This window comes from Porites lutea, chromosome 4, assembly GCF_958299795.1.
Source record: "Porites lutea chromosome 4, jaPorLute2.1, whole genome shotgun sequence".
Taxonomy (NCBI): domain Eukaryota; kingdom Metazoa; phylum Cnidaria; class Anthozoa; order Scleractinia; family Poritidae; genus Porites; species Porites lutea.
Window position 1 is genome coordinate 46894460 of NC_133204.1, and position 20771 is coordinate 46915230.

Here is a 20771-nt window from a genome sequence, read left to right on the forward strand (position 1 = left end):
GTTCTGCCCAGCGGTCAGCCCGGTCTTTGCTATCGTAGTTTTTATATCTATAACCATAGTTATATTGAACAAATTCAACAACAATTCTCCGTCCTCTTATCACGTTTGCACAAGACGTTGTTTAAGTGTTTTTCTACGTAAGACCTTTCACTATAGTTCTATTTAAGATTATTCGTGGACTCATTTGCAGATCTCAACTGTCAAAGGATATTGTAGACAGACTGGTCAATCCGTTTTAGATTTTTAGTTTCACTGTTTGTAAGGTTGACGATAATGACAATCATGAAAACATTTCCATCTTCGCTTATCGCCTTTCCCTCAAATTTGTGGAATTGTCACGCTTTGGGGTGTTCTTCGGACTCTTCTTAACTTATGAGCCACGTTTGAACCGAGCCAGGGTGGTTTCCAAGAACTTGCCTTCATACTTGCCTTCATTGCGTTCATACGAGAGAGTGAGCTTGACTCGTCAACAGCCCTAGCTTGGACTCATATCAAAAGGCCGGCTTGGGTCTTTTGTTTTGCTTGCTACGGTACGATGTTATAATACATGGTCAGAACAATAATGAATCTTTTGTGTATAACCCAAACAGATCTTAATTTTAAAATGTTATGGAACATTGGCTTTATACAGTGGTAACTCTCTCTTCACGGACTGAGCGGGCAGCTCCACTTACGGCTGCCTTGACAAAACCTGGAGAATTTGGAAAGCAGTGACCAGCGACCACTCCATCTCGCTTAAGGGAGCTTCAATTGTACTAGGTTATGTCTCTGCCATTGATGAATCATCTGCTAATTACGACTGATTATAGTTATATCAGTTTCAAAACCATTGGCACAGTCCGCCCACAAATCCGATCATCGATGTAAAACGACCTTCATCTTGTGGCGTCAAGTTTGCTTTTATTTGGTTATTTTGCTGGCATATCCGCAACATTTAATGTCATTCAAAGATATTTCATTGTTAACAAGCAGGAATGATTGGTGAATCTTCAGATACGTCACCAGACGAAGATGGGGAGTAGGGTTCTTTTTCTTCTTCATTGTCTGTTATCCTTTCATATTCACTTGCTTTGTTGACCATCAACCCCTTCTTTTTGAACATGGAGTGGTCTTTAAGACAGCTACAAGAAACAACATTAGTCACGAGTTATAACTGATGAGTAGTGCATTATGCAATCCGATCAAACATGCAAAAAACTTAACCTAATTATACAATGCGTACTAAGGTTATAGAACTTGAAGTATAAAATAAGGAGCTATTACAGAGCTCAGACTAAAACTCTGACACGACCAGAACTCAACCTACAGTTTACAATGCAGCTAAGATCTTCAAAAGTCAGAAAAGGTAGAAAAAAATTGATAGTATATAAACAAAATAGACAGTATCAATAGCTACCATGATAGTATATTTAACAATTATTTCACGAGTGTGCGTTGGATATGAGATGGAAGAAAGCCAACGAGGCCCTTATCATCTCATATCCAACAAGCGCGAGTGGAATAATTGATTTATTAAAAACGCCCACAAAATATCAAATTCTTCCGAATTAATTTGTAAAAAAACCCCGATTTTCAGCTTGTTTTTAATTTTGAGGAGGCACGCACAGTTACCTTACTTGGAGAGCATGGTATAATAGCTCATATACCAAGATGGCTAAGCCAATCAGAGCTCTAGAACTGCATCATTCCAATGACTCAGTTTTTAATAAAAAGAAAGTAGACAGTTATATATTGCTACCAACCATTCCGAAATCTGCGGCATTTCACTTCAAAATGAACTATCTAAAATAGTAAAAATCAGAATGTGGTGCTTTGTTCAAGTTTGTCGCTTCCACCTCAAATTTCACATGGTAATCCGGCGTGCACCAAAAAGTGTGTTTGCCGTGCAAAATTGTTGTTCATCTTACTAAACCTATTGTTTTTTTCGTGGGTTGCTATAAAGCTTCCTAATATAAATATTATGATTCAGCCAGTAAACTTACAAGGTAAAAGCAAACGGCAATAGCAGAAAAATGCCCGCTAAAAACAAAACGAATCCAGGAGCATTGAACTTCAATGATTTTGGATACAATGAGTTCAACATGGCGGTTCCAACCAATGTGCAAAGCATCTCAACTGAAGAAACAGCGGAGAACAGCGAGCCTGAAAAGGATAAGAAAACATATCTAACACGAATATAAAAGAGTTTTTCACAACTTGCAACCAGCATAAAATACCACAAGGTTAGAATGTTTTTCCTCCTCAATATATCATTACAGTAGCACCTTTTCCCTCAAAATTGGTTTGCCTTAGTAGTAAACAGCAAAATATTGCAAGCTTTGCCCATTTTTTCTCCATTTAGACTACCGTGAAGGAAAACAAATTGTGACGGAAAACTTGCTAAGTGCAACTACGATTTTTGGGCCTGAGAGAGGATCTCTCTTTGCCACCTTCCCACTACGCACCACGCGCTACTTTATAATCATCAGAGACACGCCTAGGAACGAGTTATTGACAAAGAAACCAGTAATCACGCTTTATCAGCAAAGTAACCAATCTGCTGGAGGTAACAGTTAATATTTTCCAGTTTTTGACGTCCATTACGTCATTTCCATGGTCTCTTATCGACCGAGTACTCGACAAACCAGCGCGCGATCGGTCGATTGGAATGTGGAGGTAAAGGGTATAATTGGTATAAGATGACGCAAGGAGAATTTTGATCCATTTTATCTTCCGTTGCTTAGAGTAAGTTTACCTTGATCATCCGAGCTGACAATCTTTGACATCATTGCTCTTATTACTGGGGGTCCTGCACCGCCAAATATACCAACGATGGGACCTGACAGAAAAAAAAATGTACTCAATCCCAGGCACTAACGTTTTACCATAAATCCTCTATTAATATAGGTAATAACATGATTTGTAGTGATATTTGGCATAAATACCACAAGTGATATTTCGAAATTGCCCGCTACACTGCTTTTGTTTGGATGCCATGCAATGACGTGAAAGAAATGTACTTTTTTACGTTCTCCTTTCGTCGCCGTCGTTATTGCTTAAGATCTCTAATTCCCGGGACCTTTCAAAGCATTATTTTTAAAACAAGATAAACGGTATTTGGCTTATCAGATGACGGTACAATTATTGCAAAAGGAAGGCCGCCAGTTAGTTTAGATCTCTTTTACAAAAGCGATCTTTAGATTAGAGGACAAGGGCGACCGCGAGGACGAGATGGAACTTAAAGTTATTTCGCGCACTCTCAAAAAACATATACTTCCCGGAAAGCTACATCGTACTTTTTGTCAATAAAAAAGTAAGCGTTATACGTTATATTTTATTGAAGGAAGTTTAGCCCTCTCCTGATCCCAAACTATGATGGTGAACCCGCAGTAAAACGACGAAGCTGGTTCAAAAGGGGCGCACTACTTAGTGTTGAGAAAGTTACGTCCTCGTTTTCGTCCTCGTCTTAGAATCTAGGTAGAGCCCTTTTAAAGTCTTAAAAAACACTTACTGAGAAAAACCAAGAGAAGCGTTTCGGAAAATCCAAGCATCACCAAGAAGCCTAAATACGACAACAAAGCGATACGTGCGACATTGACATCAGCAAGACACATTCCAAAGGCTTTGATAGCAGTAACTCCACCTGCGCCGTGCATGAATTGACGGAACGCTGAGAAATAGCCCACGTATTCGGGCGTGAAGCAGAGCGGCGAATGTAGCGTGTAAAGATTCATGACACTGCTGGTGCTCATCACAGCTATGTCTGTTATACCAACACTTGCTGTCAGGATAACTAGATTTCGTTTTCTAAAACCTGAGGCTTCGCGGTAAACTCTCCAAGAGGACTTAAAGTTGTCAAGGCTGAACAGTTTTCCTCTTTCTACGGTGGACTCGAGTCTTGATTCAGGCACGATGAATACTGCATACAGCAGAGAGGTCACGTGACACCCCAATATGAACCAGAAGGGTGGAGTGAATCCCAGTTTCTCAATCCACAAGCCACTCGATAGCTGAGCGACCATGCCTCCTAGAAATATGATGAGTTCTATAATACCTGCCATCAACAAAAAAGGGATTGTTAATAGGGGGCTTAAGCAACAAGGCCAATTTGTGTAAAAAAATATATGTACATGTCGCGGTTTAATTTTATCCTTGGTTTAAATCTTATTATTTGGGTGTCGCCCAAATAAAGTAATCGAGTTCGTTTGTTTTGATTCAAAGTTGCAATAGGCACGCAATACGTGCGAACGTAAACAGGCCAAGCGACGCGAATGTCTGCCTCGCGCTGTCAAAATTCCATGATTTCGTGCATGAGATAATTGTTAAAGGGTAACATTGAATGATGCATAATTTCATTGCAAATTTTCGGAAAGGAGGTGATTTCTTAAAATCTTACGAGCAAAATGACCTCGTCAACAAGTTGCATTCTTTCACGATCGAACCGTAAAAGGGGCAGAGTCCAACATCTTTAAGTACAAACCGCGTTCTATTATTAAAATCCTTGGGTAATTAGATTAAGTCGTATTCTCTCATACACGAACCACACGATAGTCTCCCTAGTAGCCGTTTTCAGTATCGTCACGCAACGCTCCTCCCCACAAACGGCTGCTCACATTCAAACAACATTCCTTTCCATTTGTAGTCTTTGCGCCAATCAGATCACTGACATTGTTTAGTATGTGACCACTCAAATCACAGAATATTGTAAACAACGTGGTTTTTCCCGCGTTCTGAAATTCTCAAGTTCTCGAGGAGGAGCGTTGCGTTACGATACTAAAAACGGCTGCGAGGGAGACTAACCACACGAAAGCGGCAAATTCCAAAGCTTTCACGTGCAAAGTGCGTGACAATACAACTCACAGTAAGGGCCTCATCACATAAGCGGGGAAGCAATGCGCATGAACAGTGTGTTACCCGCTGTCCTGTTTATCGCTTGGTTCATTCTCCGGGCCGCCCGGCAAGCGTGATTCCTTGGAAAATTTCCACTCCAGATCCCGGCATCACAATACTGGGATCCCAGCTAACCGGGCTGGCTCGGTTGTCATATTATCGCAAAGTTGATTTTTGTTGGGTTTAACTAAGGCGCCGAGATCTCTGCAAAGCGAGCCAGCCCAGCTCATGTAATTAGGCTCTTAGTTCTATAGCCAGATTTTACGCCCTCCCCTTGACCTCACAGATTTTTCAAAGCCCCCGAGCACACACACAAAACTTCAGCCCCCACCCCTCAACATCTTCATACCCCCTTCTCTATACTAAATGAACTTTTGGCCTTATCCATGTTCTCTCCATACAAATATTAACAAAATAAGCGAAAAACAGTCCTAAACAAAAAGTCCAACCATGTTTAAAATAAGTGAAAACATGTTCTCGACTATTGATAAGACTTTTCACAACCACCACTTCATTTCAACACACTGTAACTACCCTATCCCTTCATAACCAAATAGTAAAATTTACGACCAAGGATAAAACTGAACCACAACATATATATGCGATTTTAAAAAAAATCGGATTCGGGTGGGTGTGGTATGAATAGTCATTCAGCGTGATCTCGCGTGATCTTGCGTCCCAGTTAACAAGGTGAGTTAAGTGATGACCTTTTCTTATCGGTCTGACAGCAGTCCGTTTCACCCATCTTCACGAAAGAGAGGGCAATGGGAAAGTAAATCGCCATTAGTGATAAATACATTGATCAAAATCGAAAATTTAAAATTTTCTTTCCAGGTTGAAACACTTTTTAAGTAAGTATCAGGATTTGCATCTTCTCTTATTTTTGCATTGAGTCATTCATCCTATCAGATAGTTACCACTCATTAATTATTTCCTCTACATGTTTAATGTTGGGAGAATATCCTTTTTAAATTTGGAATTGCTGCACATCAAGACACTGTTGACCACATAAGCAGAGGGAACTTCACTTACTCAGTCTCAAGGCAATTTGTGTTTGATCTGTTGTGTCTGCGATATATGACATACAGGCCAGGATTATGGTTGTATAATATCCACAAAGTCCATGTAGAAAGGCACCAACAAACAAACAGTAAATAGGCAACTCAAAGATCATGACAATAAGTACACCTGCCGTATCCAGAACACCGCCCAGGACAGGTACAATGAGCGTTGGGCGTCGGCCGACCTTGTCTGACCAACCTCCCATGAACAATGTTATGATGATGGATGGAAGAGCAGAAAACATCACAATGCCAAGTTGGACATAAGAGGCATATGTCTGTACCTGTTGTAAATAGCACCAGGGTCCAGCTGTTCAACAATTGGATAGCGCTATTCACTGGATAAATCTCTAAACAGTGGGTGACACAATTAATTTCCCTAATACCTTAATCCACTGGATATTTATCCAGTGGATAGTGCTATCCAATATTTGAACAATTGGGCCCAGATCATTATATTTCTTACAGATTTAACCTCAATTCCAGGGTTCTCTCCTACTTAATTTGTTGCTCTAGGGGATGGGCTGAAGAAAACCTTAGGAGGATGGTTCCTACGGTTTACTATGTAGAGTTATATTAATTTATCCTATGAAAGTTAGAGAGATTGTTAGAGAGAGTAACCAATAAGAAGTGTAGCATATTTTTGGATCCGTTAATAATTATTTATTTGGTTGAATTGTTTGGTCTGCTGTTAGTAAGCAATTCTAGCCTGTGTAGCTGGTAGGTTTTTGGTGTGATTTTGGTATTTGACAGTCAGCATGCTAGGTTAAATGAGAAAATAACTAGGTGAGGGGGCAAGGGGGTAAGATAACCTCCCTTCAACCCCTCCCCGATCGTTTTCTGGTGTGGCGACGGTTTGGCTTTTACATGGCTGTATCTGTTACTTTATGATCGAACCACCAAGAAAAAAAAAACACACCAAAAAAATTGCTAGCTGTACAGGCTAATCAAAAGAGTAGTCCTTGCTCTCAACATAATTTATTTAACTAAGAGGTGACTGGTTATGAAAGGTGGCAAACATCAAAGAAAAGAAACAACGGTGCTACAGTAGTTTATGTCAGCTCGCTGACAGTGCACAATCCTTTGTTTTTTGTTCATAAATTTGTCCATGGAGCAATTAACCTGACATTATTAATAGCAAATAAGATCAAAATGATAGGAGTACTATAAAGTGCACAGGTCAAGCCCACAAAAACACATTAGGGTCTGACAGGCTTCATAATCATTCCACTCTATTAACTATGCTCTGGGCTTTTTTAACTTCACAACTGCAGAAGATCACGTGACTATATAATCAATGATAGTGATTGCATCTTTATGGGCTTTTTTGCAGAATATTGTCACATGGTACAAAAAAGACCTTGCTGGTTGGCAAACAACACAGCTTAGGGGCAAAAACAGAACAAAGAGGTAACAGCTGGGATTTCCCCTGGCTATTATAAATGTGGCCCCCAGCTACTTTCGTAAGAAAATAGAAGAAAAATAGAACCAAAAGAAATCCCTAGCTGTCTGATTCCCCGCCTACTTGTTGTATTTTATACCCGGCAACTTGAAATCTTAGTGACATCCCTGATCATTAAAAAAGCTATAATATACCCTCTTCTTTAACATTCTACTGCATTGTTTGCCATCCAGCAAGGTATTTTTTGTACCTTGTGACCGTAAACGTATTCTGCATTGTGCTGCACTCATTATCAACCAAAATGATCCAATTAGGAAGCAAAAAAGGCACGAGATCATAAACTAAGACAGTATAGCACCCCTCCCAATATTAAAAACTCCCCACTTATTTTTTTCACTTGGGTTTAAAATTTCAGTAAATTTTACCATGTTTACACTAGAAATGCCCTATACAAGTCAAACTGTATAAATGTGTGTGAGCTGAGTGTTTTCTGACCCAAAACCGCTTCTGTATGACTCAACCCCCTGTGTAACTAGACTTGTAATGCTTATGACCCTACCCAAGACATTTTGTTGTGTTAGTATTATGAGGTGTCATAAAAAGTGCTTTTTGCTCTTGAAGAAAACTGTAGTTAGATTTAAGTCTGTAAGATTTGTTCGCGATGAGGCATTAAAGTTATAATGTTACTGCTATCAAGAAGAGAAGTCGTTTTGGAGTTATAACAGAATAGTGCACTATCTTGGCATTATTAAAACTTAGCAGCAGGGTTCTACTATAAAACCTTAAAGATTATACCTCTTTTTCAAGCTTCTTCATTGTATCATTCAATTTTAAACCACAACCTGTGTCACCATCATCTTGTTGAAAGTGATATGGAAACCCTCTAGCCTCACTCAGTCTTTTGTATACATACTGCTGAGCTATCGGCATGCTCATAAAGAACCCAAATGCATAAAAAAACATGACTGGTTCCACTGTAAGCATCATCCTCCATGACAACCTTCTTGTTGTTGACATGGCAATGCAAGTGAGATTAACCTAACAGGATGAAAACAAAATTATAACCAGGTTAATCATGAAATAGAATAAAAAAATAATTATCAATCCCTGAGTGTCAAACTACTAAAGGCAGTAAATTGCTATAATAACAGAATGGCTAGTGTTAAGTCCACTCCAATGTTTTTTACAGGTGCTAATTGTTACACATTTGATAGGCTGAGTGTTATGTAGGAAATTAAAACACTCCATGACATCATCATCATCACTAAATCAGTCAGCCACGTCCAAAAGGGGAGGGGGGTTGGGGTAAAAGCGAGCTGCTTTGAGTTTGAAACCCTGACCCGGTTTAGTGCAAAAAATATTCTACAATTCAGACACTGTTTAGGACAACAGTGTCAATTTTATTACCCCTGACTGTTTAAGACAAAGAACATAATGCACTCTGTCTTTGCCCAAAATTATATACCTTGTTTAGTACAGACTTGTGTGAAATTGTATACCCTGTTTTAGGACTTAGACAACAAAAACCAAGCTCTATCCAGCATCTAGCAGGCCATACAAGAGAGAAGCTTCAACAAAGCCCCCCAACCACCCCACCCCCCCCCCCCTGCCCCACCTTCCCCTCACCCCCCGCCGGTAGCTGCATGAAGGTTTCGCCACTATGCAACTTTCCTGTTTCAGCATACTGACTTTATCCACAGTACAGCAGTTAAATTACACGTTAGCAAGGCAATGTGAGAAGCTTCACTTGACAAATCTGTGGCCAAAGTAGCGGGAAACATTATATTCCGAGTGAAACAACAACCAAACGGCTTTTGTATAAGTCATGCATTGGACAATATATAGCGAGATGGCGAATGAGAAAGTTGAATTAGTTCTGTCTTTCATCCAACAATAGCCGGATAGGACTTCAATCAGTTGCTTATATACAAACCTAAGATTTCAATATGCTTCCACACTTGCATAAGAACTCATAAGCGATCGGCTGAGCTGCCAAGTTTTCGGTGGCGTGAGTCAGCTGAGTCAAGTACGTGTGCAGGAAAAAATAACAAACGTTTAAACAAAAACATACCTCCGCAACTGTGCTCCGCAAGTGTACTATAAAGTTTGGATGGAAATACAGCTATTTTGATTAAACAATGAATTTTTAACCCACAATCAGATAGATGAGTCAGCTCACATTCCTTCGAGATTGTGCAACCGAGTCACGAGTTTACCTATTTATTATTTTTCCACCCCCCGTCACACAACGATGATTCCGAACGCAAGGAACACGAAGGAACACAACTAACAAAGGGTGGTGGTTTGCAAAGTTTTTTCTTTCCAAAAGAATTTTTCGGTAAATTAATTACTGAACAGTTTTCCGGCCCCTCAATTCAGATTTTACCATATTTTTGAGACTCTTAAGCGACTTGAGTAAACTTTCTCTCAGTTTCAAGGCAAAAACATAACTGTGAGGTACAAAAATAATGACAATGTTATAAAACAATTAGTTCATGCTTCAGCTGTGCGTATGTCGAGATATTGGTGAGTACTTGGAAGGAGTTGCGCCTCGAGCAACTCTAGCCTCTTTCGTGCTCTCCAAACTTCCCAAGTGCTCAATATCTCGACATACGCGCAGATGAGGCATGAACTAATCGTTTTAATATATATATTTAGCCAAGCCTAAAAGCGGAGCTCCCGATTTCATTACGTAATAATAACTATAATACAATATAGCCTAACTGATACCTGCCAGTTGGTATCAAGTTGTAGTCTACCACGCAACCACATTTGTTAAGCGTTTTGCTGCTTGATGAGTCAAAAATAGCTGCTTGGGAGACTAATCAAAGTCTGATGTTTTCCCCTTGGAAATGGTGTCAAATTTCCCTTTCTTTCTAAAAAATAGATTTATAAATCCTTCGCTTAACACTTTGAATATAAATCTGGAAACCAAATGTTATGTAACTGAGTCAACTACATCACAACAGTTAAATATTTCCTTTATGGTCATGATTATTTAATTGTCATTGCTTCAAGCAGACCTTCCAAGTTATTACATGTAATAATAGTAATAATAATAATAATACTAATAATAATAAGTAATGGTAACAGGACTGAGTGGAGTCCAATTCGGTCTGTAATCATACGAATGATTAACAAAATCGGACGACCGTGTAGCGGGAGTCCGATTTGTTTCATCACGAGTATGATTACAGATCGAATTGGATGACACGAAGTTCTGTTACCAGTTAATCATAACTTTAACAAAATTTGTGATATATAGGGCTCTTTTTAAATCAAAACACAAGAAATTCCAAGATTTTTCGCTAACAATGAAAAAAAAAGCCATTTAAGCGCGTGCGTGATGGCGCGTACTGTCCAATTTAGGCATGACACGTACTGTCCTATTAAACTGTCCTATGAAGGCTGAAATCAGGGCAGTTGAGAACCAATCAGATTTGAGAATTTTGTTATAGTTATGATTATAATAATAATAACAATAATAATAGCTAAAGCAATCTATTTAACAAATCGACCACAATTTTCCATGGTGTACACTCTTAGGGGTGCATGTTTACATGACACTGGGGCAACTTTCGCCCTGACGCAAGTTCACTCTGGTTCCCTCTCATGGCTCTACATTTGTTTACATAATACCACCATGCCGGCACAAGTCACTCCAGCGTCAGTTCACCCCGGTCGTTGCAGCACGGCGAGAATTTCACTCCGGTACAAAATCTCCCAACAGTATCATCTAAATGCGAAACAACCACTTGCTGCGGTGTGAAATCGGTCTGCCGGTGGACTGGAACAGTAATCAGAGCAACTGTGGAGTCCAACCCTGTTTACTAAAAGCAAATGATCCTCCAGTATTGCATCTTGTGTTGCTGCGATCTGCATTAGCATCTTCACTAAGGGATCTCTGTCATCTGATATGGGCTCAGCCGTTCCCTCAGGTGGTGGCCAGAGGTCTTTTCTTGGCTGCCCTTCTTCGTCATTGCCAGCTGGATGTAATGCTGTCATGGCAAAGGTTTCATCTGCCCACTGACTAAGTCTAGCTGCATACTCTTCCTCTTCACAACCATCTTCACGAACTTCATGCAATAGCTGATGTGGTTGCCTGTCTTCCCTCCAGCTGAGTTGGTGCCAATGAATTTGACCACGGGACTTGGCAAACTCATAGCGGTACCAATAATCAGAGACACCAAATACCGGCTTCAGTATCTTCTCATGGTAAGCCTGGGTACGCAGGTCAAAGTAACTCACCACTACATGAGTATTTTCTTGTACTGCCTTGAAGCGGGCATTGCTATCTTCAGCAAGGTTGACTTCTTCGCCTTTCGTCTGCAAGATGTACTCTTCCAGTAGCCTTCTAAGAGGAGGAAAGTAAAACTCGGCACAGCTTCCAGTCATGAAAAATGAAGGCAACCCACGCTTCTCATTGACCATGAACTCCACAAGGGCACGAAGCTCTCTGCGTCTCTGGTGCCAGTACTGAGCTGTACCACGCAGATTTGCGCCAAAATACAACAACTTGTCGGTAAAAGTGTCACCTCTCGCAAGTCGCTCTTGCAGGTCTGCAACAGTTATGTGTGGGTCACCAAGTTGCTGATCAACAAAGAACCGACTCTGCTCCAGGGCACGCTTCCTCATGATCATATTGTGGACAACAAACTTCCACACCTTATGCCTCGCAAACCTTCCGTCTTGGTACCACAGCAGGTGCTCTGCCCAGTTATGCAGTGAAGGAGATGTCACTGGCCGGTTTATGTGGAAATCACCCTTTCCATGGGGAAACAAGCAAGGAAATGCCATCGTAAAAAAGTAGGGAGTGGTAAACTCTGATGCTGGTGTTGTACCCGTGGTCGGCCAAGGGATCACTGGTCGTTGCACATTTCCTTGTGCTTCTTCAGCTTCACTTTCCCGAGATTCAGAAACAACTTCATTTATGGCTGCTTCTACTTGTGCTTGCACATTCACTCCAGGCTCAGGAAGAATAATTCCAGAGACTGTTGAGTCATCAGTGCTGTCTGTTTCCCCAACATCCAATTGTTGTGGTGCAGGGCCTTGGTCATCAATGCGTTCTGTTTCAGAGAACTCAACAGTCCTCAAATTCGGCAACTCACCATCTTCTGGTAAATTCTCTATGCGAGCACCATCAATAACAACATCACCATAAGCAGGATTGTTGTCCTTGAGCCAACGAAGGGCTCCTTCAACACGGTGTCTTCTAACCCTGAAGTCCTTATGGGTATCATCTTTTCCTTGTCTTCTCACGCGTATGATATCCACCTCTGCTGGTAGGCGTGGAAGAATAGTGGCTGGTTCTTGCACAGCCTGTGGGAAAGCAATGCAATGTCCCTTTGAGGCAATACCTCCATGCTTCAGTAGGTGTACATGCACAGTAGGTGCTAGCCTGGCTATCAGCATCTGTTCAGCATCTGACATGTTAGACAAAATCTCAGGAACAGCCATTGGATCCATGTTATTCTCACCAGACCAAACTTTTGGCACCTTCTTATCTCTTCTGCAGCGAGTACACATGTTTCTCGTGCCCTTGCACTCCAATCGCCTTTCCTTGCAGACCTCACAAAAAAAGAATGCATAAGTCATCTGCTCCACCTCAAATGCACGAATAGCACTGTATGCATTATCTTCTTGCTGACTAGACCCTGCAGGTGGAGGAGGTGGTAGATCTCCAACGGCTTCACGCAACCTTTTCTCTTGTTCTGATATTCTTCTTTGGTTTCGCCGCTGTCTTTTTCTCCTGTCATCCTCCGTTTCCACTTCACCAGGCTTTGCAAACTCATAGTCCACACCAACTGCCCTTGCTCTAGCAATAAGGCGGTCATCTTCTAGGTGGCTACTATTATTTACTTCTGGAAGAGGTTGCTGTGTTTCCTGCACGTTGCTTGCTTCCTCGATTGGGGCATTTTCTACTACAAGGGTGTCCCTTTCCATCTCTTCTCCTAGTAAATGAATTATCTTTATTTACCAACTACACAATATAAGCTTAGTGGCACTAGTGGACTCTATTTTTAGCATGCCTGAGGGATAAGTGAAGTTGTTTGGGGTATTCAATTACAGGAGAAGAATTAATAGAATTGTGACTCTTGGGCTATGCAGGCTACAGCCTGCCTACCTAATGGTGCTTGTGTTACTGATTTCAGAACCTGATTTCAAAAAGGAAATACACAGTATTTTTCCAAACCTTAGATAAAAGAACAAGGTTTGAAAATCGTTTTCTAAGTGGTGATAACTACTGACTGAGATTTCATAAATCAGTCATCAGTCTTTTGATGTAATGTATAGATCTTGACTATCACATGCTTTACTAACATTATCTCATTTTATAAAGAAAACTGCTACAAATTGTACTTGTAGAAAGGACCTTCATGCTGTGCTACAACTATTTTGAACCTATTCTCACCATGGAGCTATCCTTAAGTGGTTGTACTTTTGTCCGCATGTCCGCTCCCTTATTTGCAAGGATCTTATACAGGCATTTGTTTTCATGATTCACTACAAATATTGTTATCATTTGTTTCCCCTTTTCTTCTTCATTTATATTCCACAAAATACTTAACCCCATTCACACCAAAGCTTAAACAAAGTTAAAATTGTTTGCTTTATAATAGCTGCTTACTGACTAAGTTTCTTGCAAATTACCAGAATGGTTGAAGGTCATTATTTTGAATCCTGTGTGAGAATCTGAGGTCCAATTTTCTGTGTCTGTTTTTCATTTTAATACATGTTTAGTTGGTGTGAATGGGTAGCGTGTGAATTGGGCATGAGTGTTTGCATAAGTAGTCACTCGCCTTTGAGTTCAATTTCCATTTTTCAAAAAATATCAAAACTGAATGAGCCTTAAATTAAAGGGCAAATGCAATTTGAGCTTTTTGAAAAACACATGAGTGCAAATAAATTCCACATTGAGTGAGAAAAGTCATATGATTACTTTTTAATAATATACATGAAATAATTTACATGTACTTTCCTGCCTGCCTTTGTATGCTTTAATTTTGCAACACATACTTAGTTGTTTCGCATTTATTTTAGCATCTCAAAATCAAGGAACTGAATTGTTTGTCCTTAGTTATGGACAGGTGTATCCTTAACTCTTTCAATGCGTGTCCATAGCTGTCATAATAATTAATTTTCAGACCATTTTGGGCACATAGTTGCCCACTTGTTTGTTTATATTACTCATGAGTCTTGATGTAGAAGGACTCCACTAAGCAGTTTGTTGGGTTTGGCATCCTAGAAACTCTCAATTTTCTCTGAAAATCCTTTCTCTTTGTACAATAGCTTCAAACATCAAATCAATATATGGTCCTGTTTACAACGTTTATATTTGATTTTTGTTTTCAATTGTTCAATAGTACTTTGTCATAACAGAACTAAATTTTGCTTTGTATGCCAGCTATTTTTCCACTCGTCAAGTTACCTACCTGGCTTCCCACGGGGTGACCAGCAGATTGTGGTACCTGATTGGTTCTGATATATTTCTATTGTTTATTAGCTAATCACATTTTTTCATTCTCTGAGAACATATTTTTTTATTCTTATTTGCATAATTTTTCCTCATTTTTGCACTGTGTTTACTAAAATTTGCACTGCTCTAAGACAATCACTTTCAACAAATTGTTCCATGTATATTATTATCTTTCATAATAAATATCATCTTCTGTAATCAATAATTATTATATCAGTACCTGCTGAATGACCTTGCTCTTGTTCACCTGGCAGAGAGCTTTCCATGCTACATTCAAGTTGGAGGACTTCACTTTCATGTTCTTCTATGGCTAAGAAGATAAGATATAATCTTAATAAATTGGGCAAGCAGATTGTGACACCTGAGGCTGATTGGTTCTTATACATTTCTATTGTTCAGTGTTATCCAGAAGTTTTAGAGTAGCCAGCTCCCAAAGCAAAGAAACTGGTGCCTGACACCAAGCACTGATAAAGCGAGAGTACTGTATCTAAGGGAGGGGTTTGGGGACATTAAGCCCAGAGATCTGAGAAGTTTTGCTCGTGATTTATAAGCTTTTCCAGAGTTCTCCCAAGAACCAAGTGAGTTATCATGCTGGTAAATCCATAGAAAATGTGGTCTTTTACTTTTATAAAATAACTTTAAAGCATGTTTCAGTTTACTATGAGATTACCAGCACAATAAACTATTGGTTTTTAACCAATCAGAATGCATGTACTGTCTTAGATATTTTACAATTAAAAATATTATCTGGCAATGTCTCATCAAAAATCATTCAGTAAATATATCGATAACACCATTAGCAAAAGAGCTTTTTGTACGACAAGTTATTGTTTTTGTTTCTTTTAGGACCTTCTGAAAAATTCAAGATAAAAGGTACAGACAGTTTTTTTTACTGTTTTGAGTCATAAGAGTAGGCAGCAAAACCACCAGTCGCCTGCGCTTCTGGAGAACACTGATTGTTCACAGGTTTTCATTCTCTGAGAAATTTGCACTTTATTTCCTTATTTTTGCATTATGTTTCCTTGTCTTTTACTGTGTTTACTAAAAACTGCACTGCTCTAAGCCAATCTCATTCAAGAAATTTTTCCATGTATATTATTAAGTTTTATAATAAATACCATCTACCATGAACTATATCAGTACCTGCTGATTGACTTTGCTCTTGTTCACCAAGCAGAGAGCATTCCATGCTACATTCAACCTGGAGGACCTGACTTTCATGTTCTTCCATGGCTACGAAGATAAGCAAGCAGATTGTGACACCTGAGGCTCATTGGTTCTTATATATTTCTATTGTTCAGTGTTCTCCAGAAGTTTTAGAGTAGCCAGCTCGAAAGCTACTAGGCAAAAGATTATGGTGATAACAATACATAAAAGTAGTGACAGAAAATGAATTAATACTAAATATGTCAAGGACTTTAAGCTGGCTAAACAAAGGGGCGGTATTTGCTAGATAGTGAGCTTTTGTTATGAGCCGCACTAGACGCTTTTGCAAAAGGTAAATACAGTTTAGGCTGGAACAGTAGGTGGAGGACCAGGCGACATTACAGTATGTTAAGAAAGGATATACAAAAGGTGACAATGATCTTGAAAACATTTTAAAATGACATCGTAGAAAACCTTTTTTGCAGTTGTTGTGTTACAATTTGACGATAGTTGTTACGTAGATGCGAAAAAACATCCCTTAGCCTCGTTTTCAACTCGCAATTCCACACTGAATACCTCTCTTCGTTAACCAATCAGAATGCGTGATTTTACTCAATTATGCAATTCTATAATAAATACCATCTACCAAGAACTATATCAGTACCTGCTGAGTGACTTTGCTCTTGTTCACCAAGCAGAGAGCATTCCATGCTACATTCAACCTGGAGGACCTGACTTTCATGTTCTTCCATGGCTAAGAAGATAAGATAAAATCTTTAGTTGGGCAAGAATTTTCCCTCACCCCTACATACACCTATTGTTCAAAGAAAACATGTCAGAACAATACTGAGCCAAAAGTTGTAATTTCTGGTTTAACTCTAATGGGGAATTGTTTTTAAGAAAAAAAGAGCTGAGCTTGACAATATTCCTGGAAATATTATTTACTACACTGTACCCTCCAATGAATGAACAACTTGATAACCACCCTCAAAACTGGTTTATATTATTTCCCCATCTCTCAACACAAGGAGTTTTTGAGCATTTATGATCACATAATTTTTGTCTTAATTTGGCTATTACTGCAAAGTACAATGTCTTCAATACAGTAAAAACCTAGCTGTGACTAAGAACCTGGTTTTTAGGAACCTGTTAGGCTAAACTTGCCAGTTATAATTAGGCCCCCTCTATACAAGAACCTGTTTAGCCCAATATTTGACACACATCTTTATTTTCTCAAATCTATAAAAAAAATTCTATACACCTGGAAAATATTCAGGTGAACCTCTTTGGGAAACATAATCTGCAATTTTTTTTTCTTTCAGAAAATAAGAACCTTTTCATTTTAGAAAAATAGACAAATTTTTTGCCAATAACTACTTTTTTAAGAACGTACCTGTTAATGCAATGGGAAAATCCAGGTTCTTACCTACGAGTTTTTACTGTCTTTTGACCGGTCCGAGCAAAAATTTGTTTGGCAGGTAATAATTTATTTTGACCGGTTAGTAACTAGACATGACCGAGCTAAAATTTGTTTGGCAGGTAATAATTTATTTTGACCGGTTAGTAACTAGACATGACCGAGCTTAAATTTGTTTGGCCTGTCAACATTCAAAAATAATTTCTAACCCTGGCTGCCCTCCTTATTTACATAGATCTCCATACACATTCTTAAACACTCGAAGATAGGTATCTACAAAATGGAAAAGCCTAGATTTATAGTAAAATAATAAAAGTTATTTCAATTACAAGACGGAGAATAGATCCTTCAAATTCTGTTTACCCTGAATAAAACAAATAGAGGTAAGCTCGAACAATCTGCACCAAAACGCTCTTTCAACAAACATTGAAAATCTTCAAATTCAAGGTGCTCTCTGCTCTCTTTTCAAAAAACATAACAACGCTTTCACAGACCGTATAATTTACAATCCTCTAACACTGAATCATTTTAACTTGTCACAGAGGCCAGAGTCGCCTAAAATTTACATAAGGAGTTATCATTCATTCAGCGATGCATCGGACACATGGCAATGGTTATAATTTTCGATAAAATTTCATTAATACAATTTAAGATTACCTTATTTTCCGCGCCAGAGACAACGAAAATACACCAAGGAGCACGAATTATAAGGTTACTCTATAATTTTATCTTGGACGCGACTGTCTTGTTAAAGTGAAATTTCAATCACATCGTTTCTCTTCAATGAAGAGGACACAGGTCAACTTCAATGGATGATAAAGGTATCAACTCTAGACTGCGTGACAACAAATGACGTGTGGTGATTGGTCCAAAAAAACTGATGCAATTTATACAAAGAGGTTATTGATTAACAAACAAAACAAAAGCTACCTCTGTTTTCGTAAAATCCCCGATTCATATAACAGAAAGCTAACCTCGGCAAAAATTAGCTCACCTTCTCCTCCCTCTTGTTCGTTTTCGTTTACACGACGCCTGTTTTTCCTTGCTGTCTCTCGCTCCCTTCTTCGCCGCTCGTCGCTTATTAGGCGTCTATTTTCTCTTGCTCTCTCTCGTTCATTCTCCAGTTGCTCTTCAGTGAAATTTTGTCGCCTTTCCCTTTCTCTTTCTTGCGCTTTTCCCCGTTGTTCGTCAGTAAAATTTTGCCTCCTTTCTCTGTTTCTCTCTTGCTCTCTCTCGCGTTGCTCCTCAGTAAAATGTTTCCTCCTTTCTCTGTCCCTTTCCTGTTCTCTCTCCCGTTGCTCATCAGTAAAATTGCGCCTCCTTTCTCTGTTTCTTTCTTGCTCCCTCTCCCGTTGCTCGTCAGAGCAGTTTCGCCTCCTTTCTCTAGCTCTCTGCCGCTCTCTCTCTCGTTGAGCTTGGCTTGCTTGCCGCCTACTTTCTCGTTTTCTCTGCCTCTCTTTATCTCTATACTCCAAACTAGAGGGCATAATAAATAAATAATGTAGAAAATACGGATGTATAAAAGACGTCAACCGTCACGAAAAATTTCTTTTTGTTCTGAGTTGACTTTCCTTAACTTCTAAGTTGTTTATGCTTCACAAAACGCGGGTTGCCATTCGTTTTCGCGCCAAAAAACCCTTACCACAGACTACCCGAAATTTTGCGTTGGTATGCCTGTGGTGCGGACGGACGGTCGGGCGGTCGGTGTACGGTCACGTGATTACCAAATTTTCTCGGATGGGTAGTTTACCACATTTTGTTACCCATGGTGCTCCGCTGCGCGCTTCGCGCGCTAGAGCTCCGCTATAACATTGTCCGAAGCGATCAAATGCGGAAGTGAACTTATTTGTTATTGTACCAGTACGCGTCTGTTTACCTCACAGTTATGTTTTTGCCTTGAAACTGAGAGAAAGTTTACTCAAGTCGCTTAAGATCACTCTCAAAAAGATGGCAAAATCCAAATTGAGGTGCCGGAAAACTGTTCAGTAATTCACCGAAAAATTCTTTTTGAAAGAAAAAACTTTGCAAACACGCCATAGCTCGCACAGCTCGCGCAGATGACAACAACAACACTCACCTCTTTTCCTTACTATAGGTTAACAAATTCAAACGTTTTTTTTCTTGAATCTACGTTATAAAACACATGGTTAACGCTTCATCTTGTACTGTTGAGTAATGGATGCACTTGGGAGACGCCTTGGGACGATTGCTTCGACGTATAAATAGCGTGCTCAATGCGTTTAGTACGAAGCACGCTCGCGCCATTGGCTATTTCGGAGTTGCGTAGGGAACTGGGGCGAGTTTCAAATTCAATAAACTGACTGACACCATCATATGCATATAGAGCGGTTTTCACTTGACTGTCGTAAAACCAAAACCAAAGTAAATACACTAGCCAACCAAAGGGCGTAGTAAAACCAAAACCAATCCCTTTCGACAGTCAAGTGAAAACCGCTCTAAAAGGTCATGTTGAGATTGATCATTGTTTGGTATATGGTGCTCTAAAGTTGTACAGGGATCAAGTTATGACTCTTGAAACATGGTTAAAAATCCATACAAACGTCCCTCAAAACCATATAAACGTTTTCTTTGAAACTGTAAAATTCGTCATGCATCTACTACTTGGGAGGAACTAATTCGAAAATCACTGCGTTTGCCCATTTTTATGAATATCACAGAAATCGTGAAAAAAATTAAGAGTTTATATGGTTTTGGGGGACGCTGTCACAAAATTACAGAGGTTTGTATGGATCTTTAACCATGTTTCAAGAGTCATAACTTGAACCCTGTGCAACTTTAAAGCACCAAAATTGTTCAAAAAACCAATCTCAACATAACCTTTTATATGGTGGTGTCAGTTTATCGATTAATTTGAATTTGAAACTCGCCCCAGTTCCCTACACAAGCTGATTACAACACGGCTTTGTCGCGCCATACCACAGGCAGACCACCCTTTGTTAAGAACGTCATGACTAAAGGCTGTTTCACAGATTTGAATGTTAATGTTTTAATTTCGGTTCAAATTCAAACAAAATGTTAACTTTCGTCCGCGTTTTTTTTGTTCTGTGCAAGGCGCAATTATCAGAGTTCTTTTTCCCGATGATGGGAGAGACAGAGATGCGTGGCGTTAAGTTAATTGAAACGGAGGGGTGAGAGGGTAAGCAACAGATCAGGCTGTTTCCCTTTTGGCGAAGAGACAATATGGGTGCTTACTATAACTGGTGGCTTTCTTGATTTTTAAACGCACCGCGGAAATAAAGGAAAGAGTCGGTCAATGTAAGCCAAGATCAGTAGCTACCTTTTTAAGAAAGGCGGCTTTATCTCGACGATTTCAGGGTAAAAAAAGGGACTTTAAACAGTCTAGGATCAGCCTTTTTTAACGGTGGAGGGAGTGATCTT

At 39.5% G+C, this 20771-nt stretch overlaps 2 protein-coding genes across 2 annotated transcripts; both read right to left on the bottom strand.

Moving 5' to 3' along the window:
* Positions 1 to 543: 543 nt before the first annotated feature.
* On the bottom strand, positions 544 to 19587 carry LOC140933842 (proton-coupled folate transporter-like). The gene is made up of 7 exons (XM_073383504.1): positions 19450 to 19587; positions 8128 to 8370; positions 5902 to 6214; positions 3491 to 4033; positions 2735 to 2818; positions 1983 to 2142; positions 544 to 1121 (listed from the first exon to the last, which is right to left on the bottom strand). Exons 2-7 carry the CDS (start codon positions 8347 to 8349, stop codon positions 962 to 964), a joined length of 1482 nt encoding a protein of 493 aa, XP_073239605.1. The 5' UTR covers positions 8350 to 8370; positions 19450 to 19587; the 3' UTR covers positions 544 to 961.
* LOC140934770 (uncharacterized) lies at positions 11065 to 19175 on the bottom strand. Its single transcript, XM_073384340.1, has 5 exons — positions 18367 to 19175; positions 16620 to 16709; positions 15953 to 16042; positions 15030 to 15119; positions 11065 to 13283 (listed from the first exon to the last, which is right to left on the bottom strand). Exons 1-5 carry the CDS (start codon positions 18857 to 18859, stop codon positions 11065 to 11067), a joined length of 2982 nt encoding a protein of 993 aa, XP_073240441.1. The 5' UTR covers positions 18860 to 19175.
* Positions 19588 to 20771: the final 1184 nt, after the last annotated feature.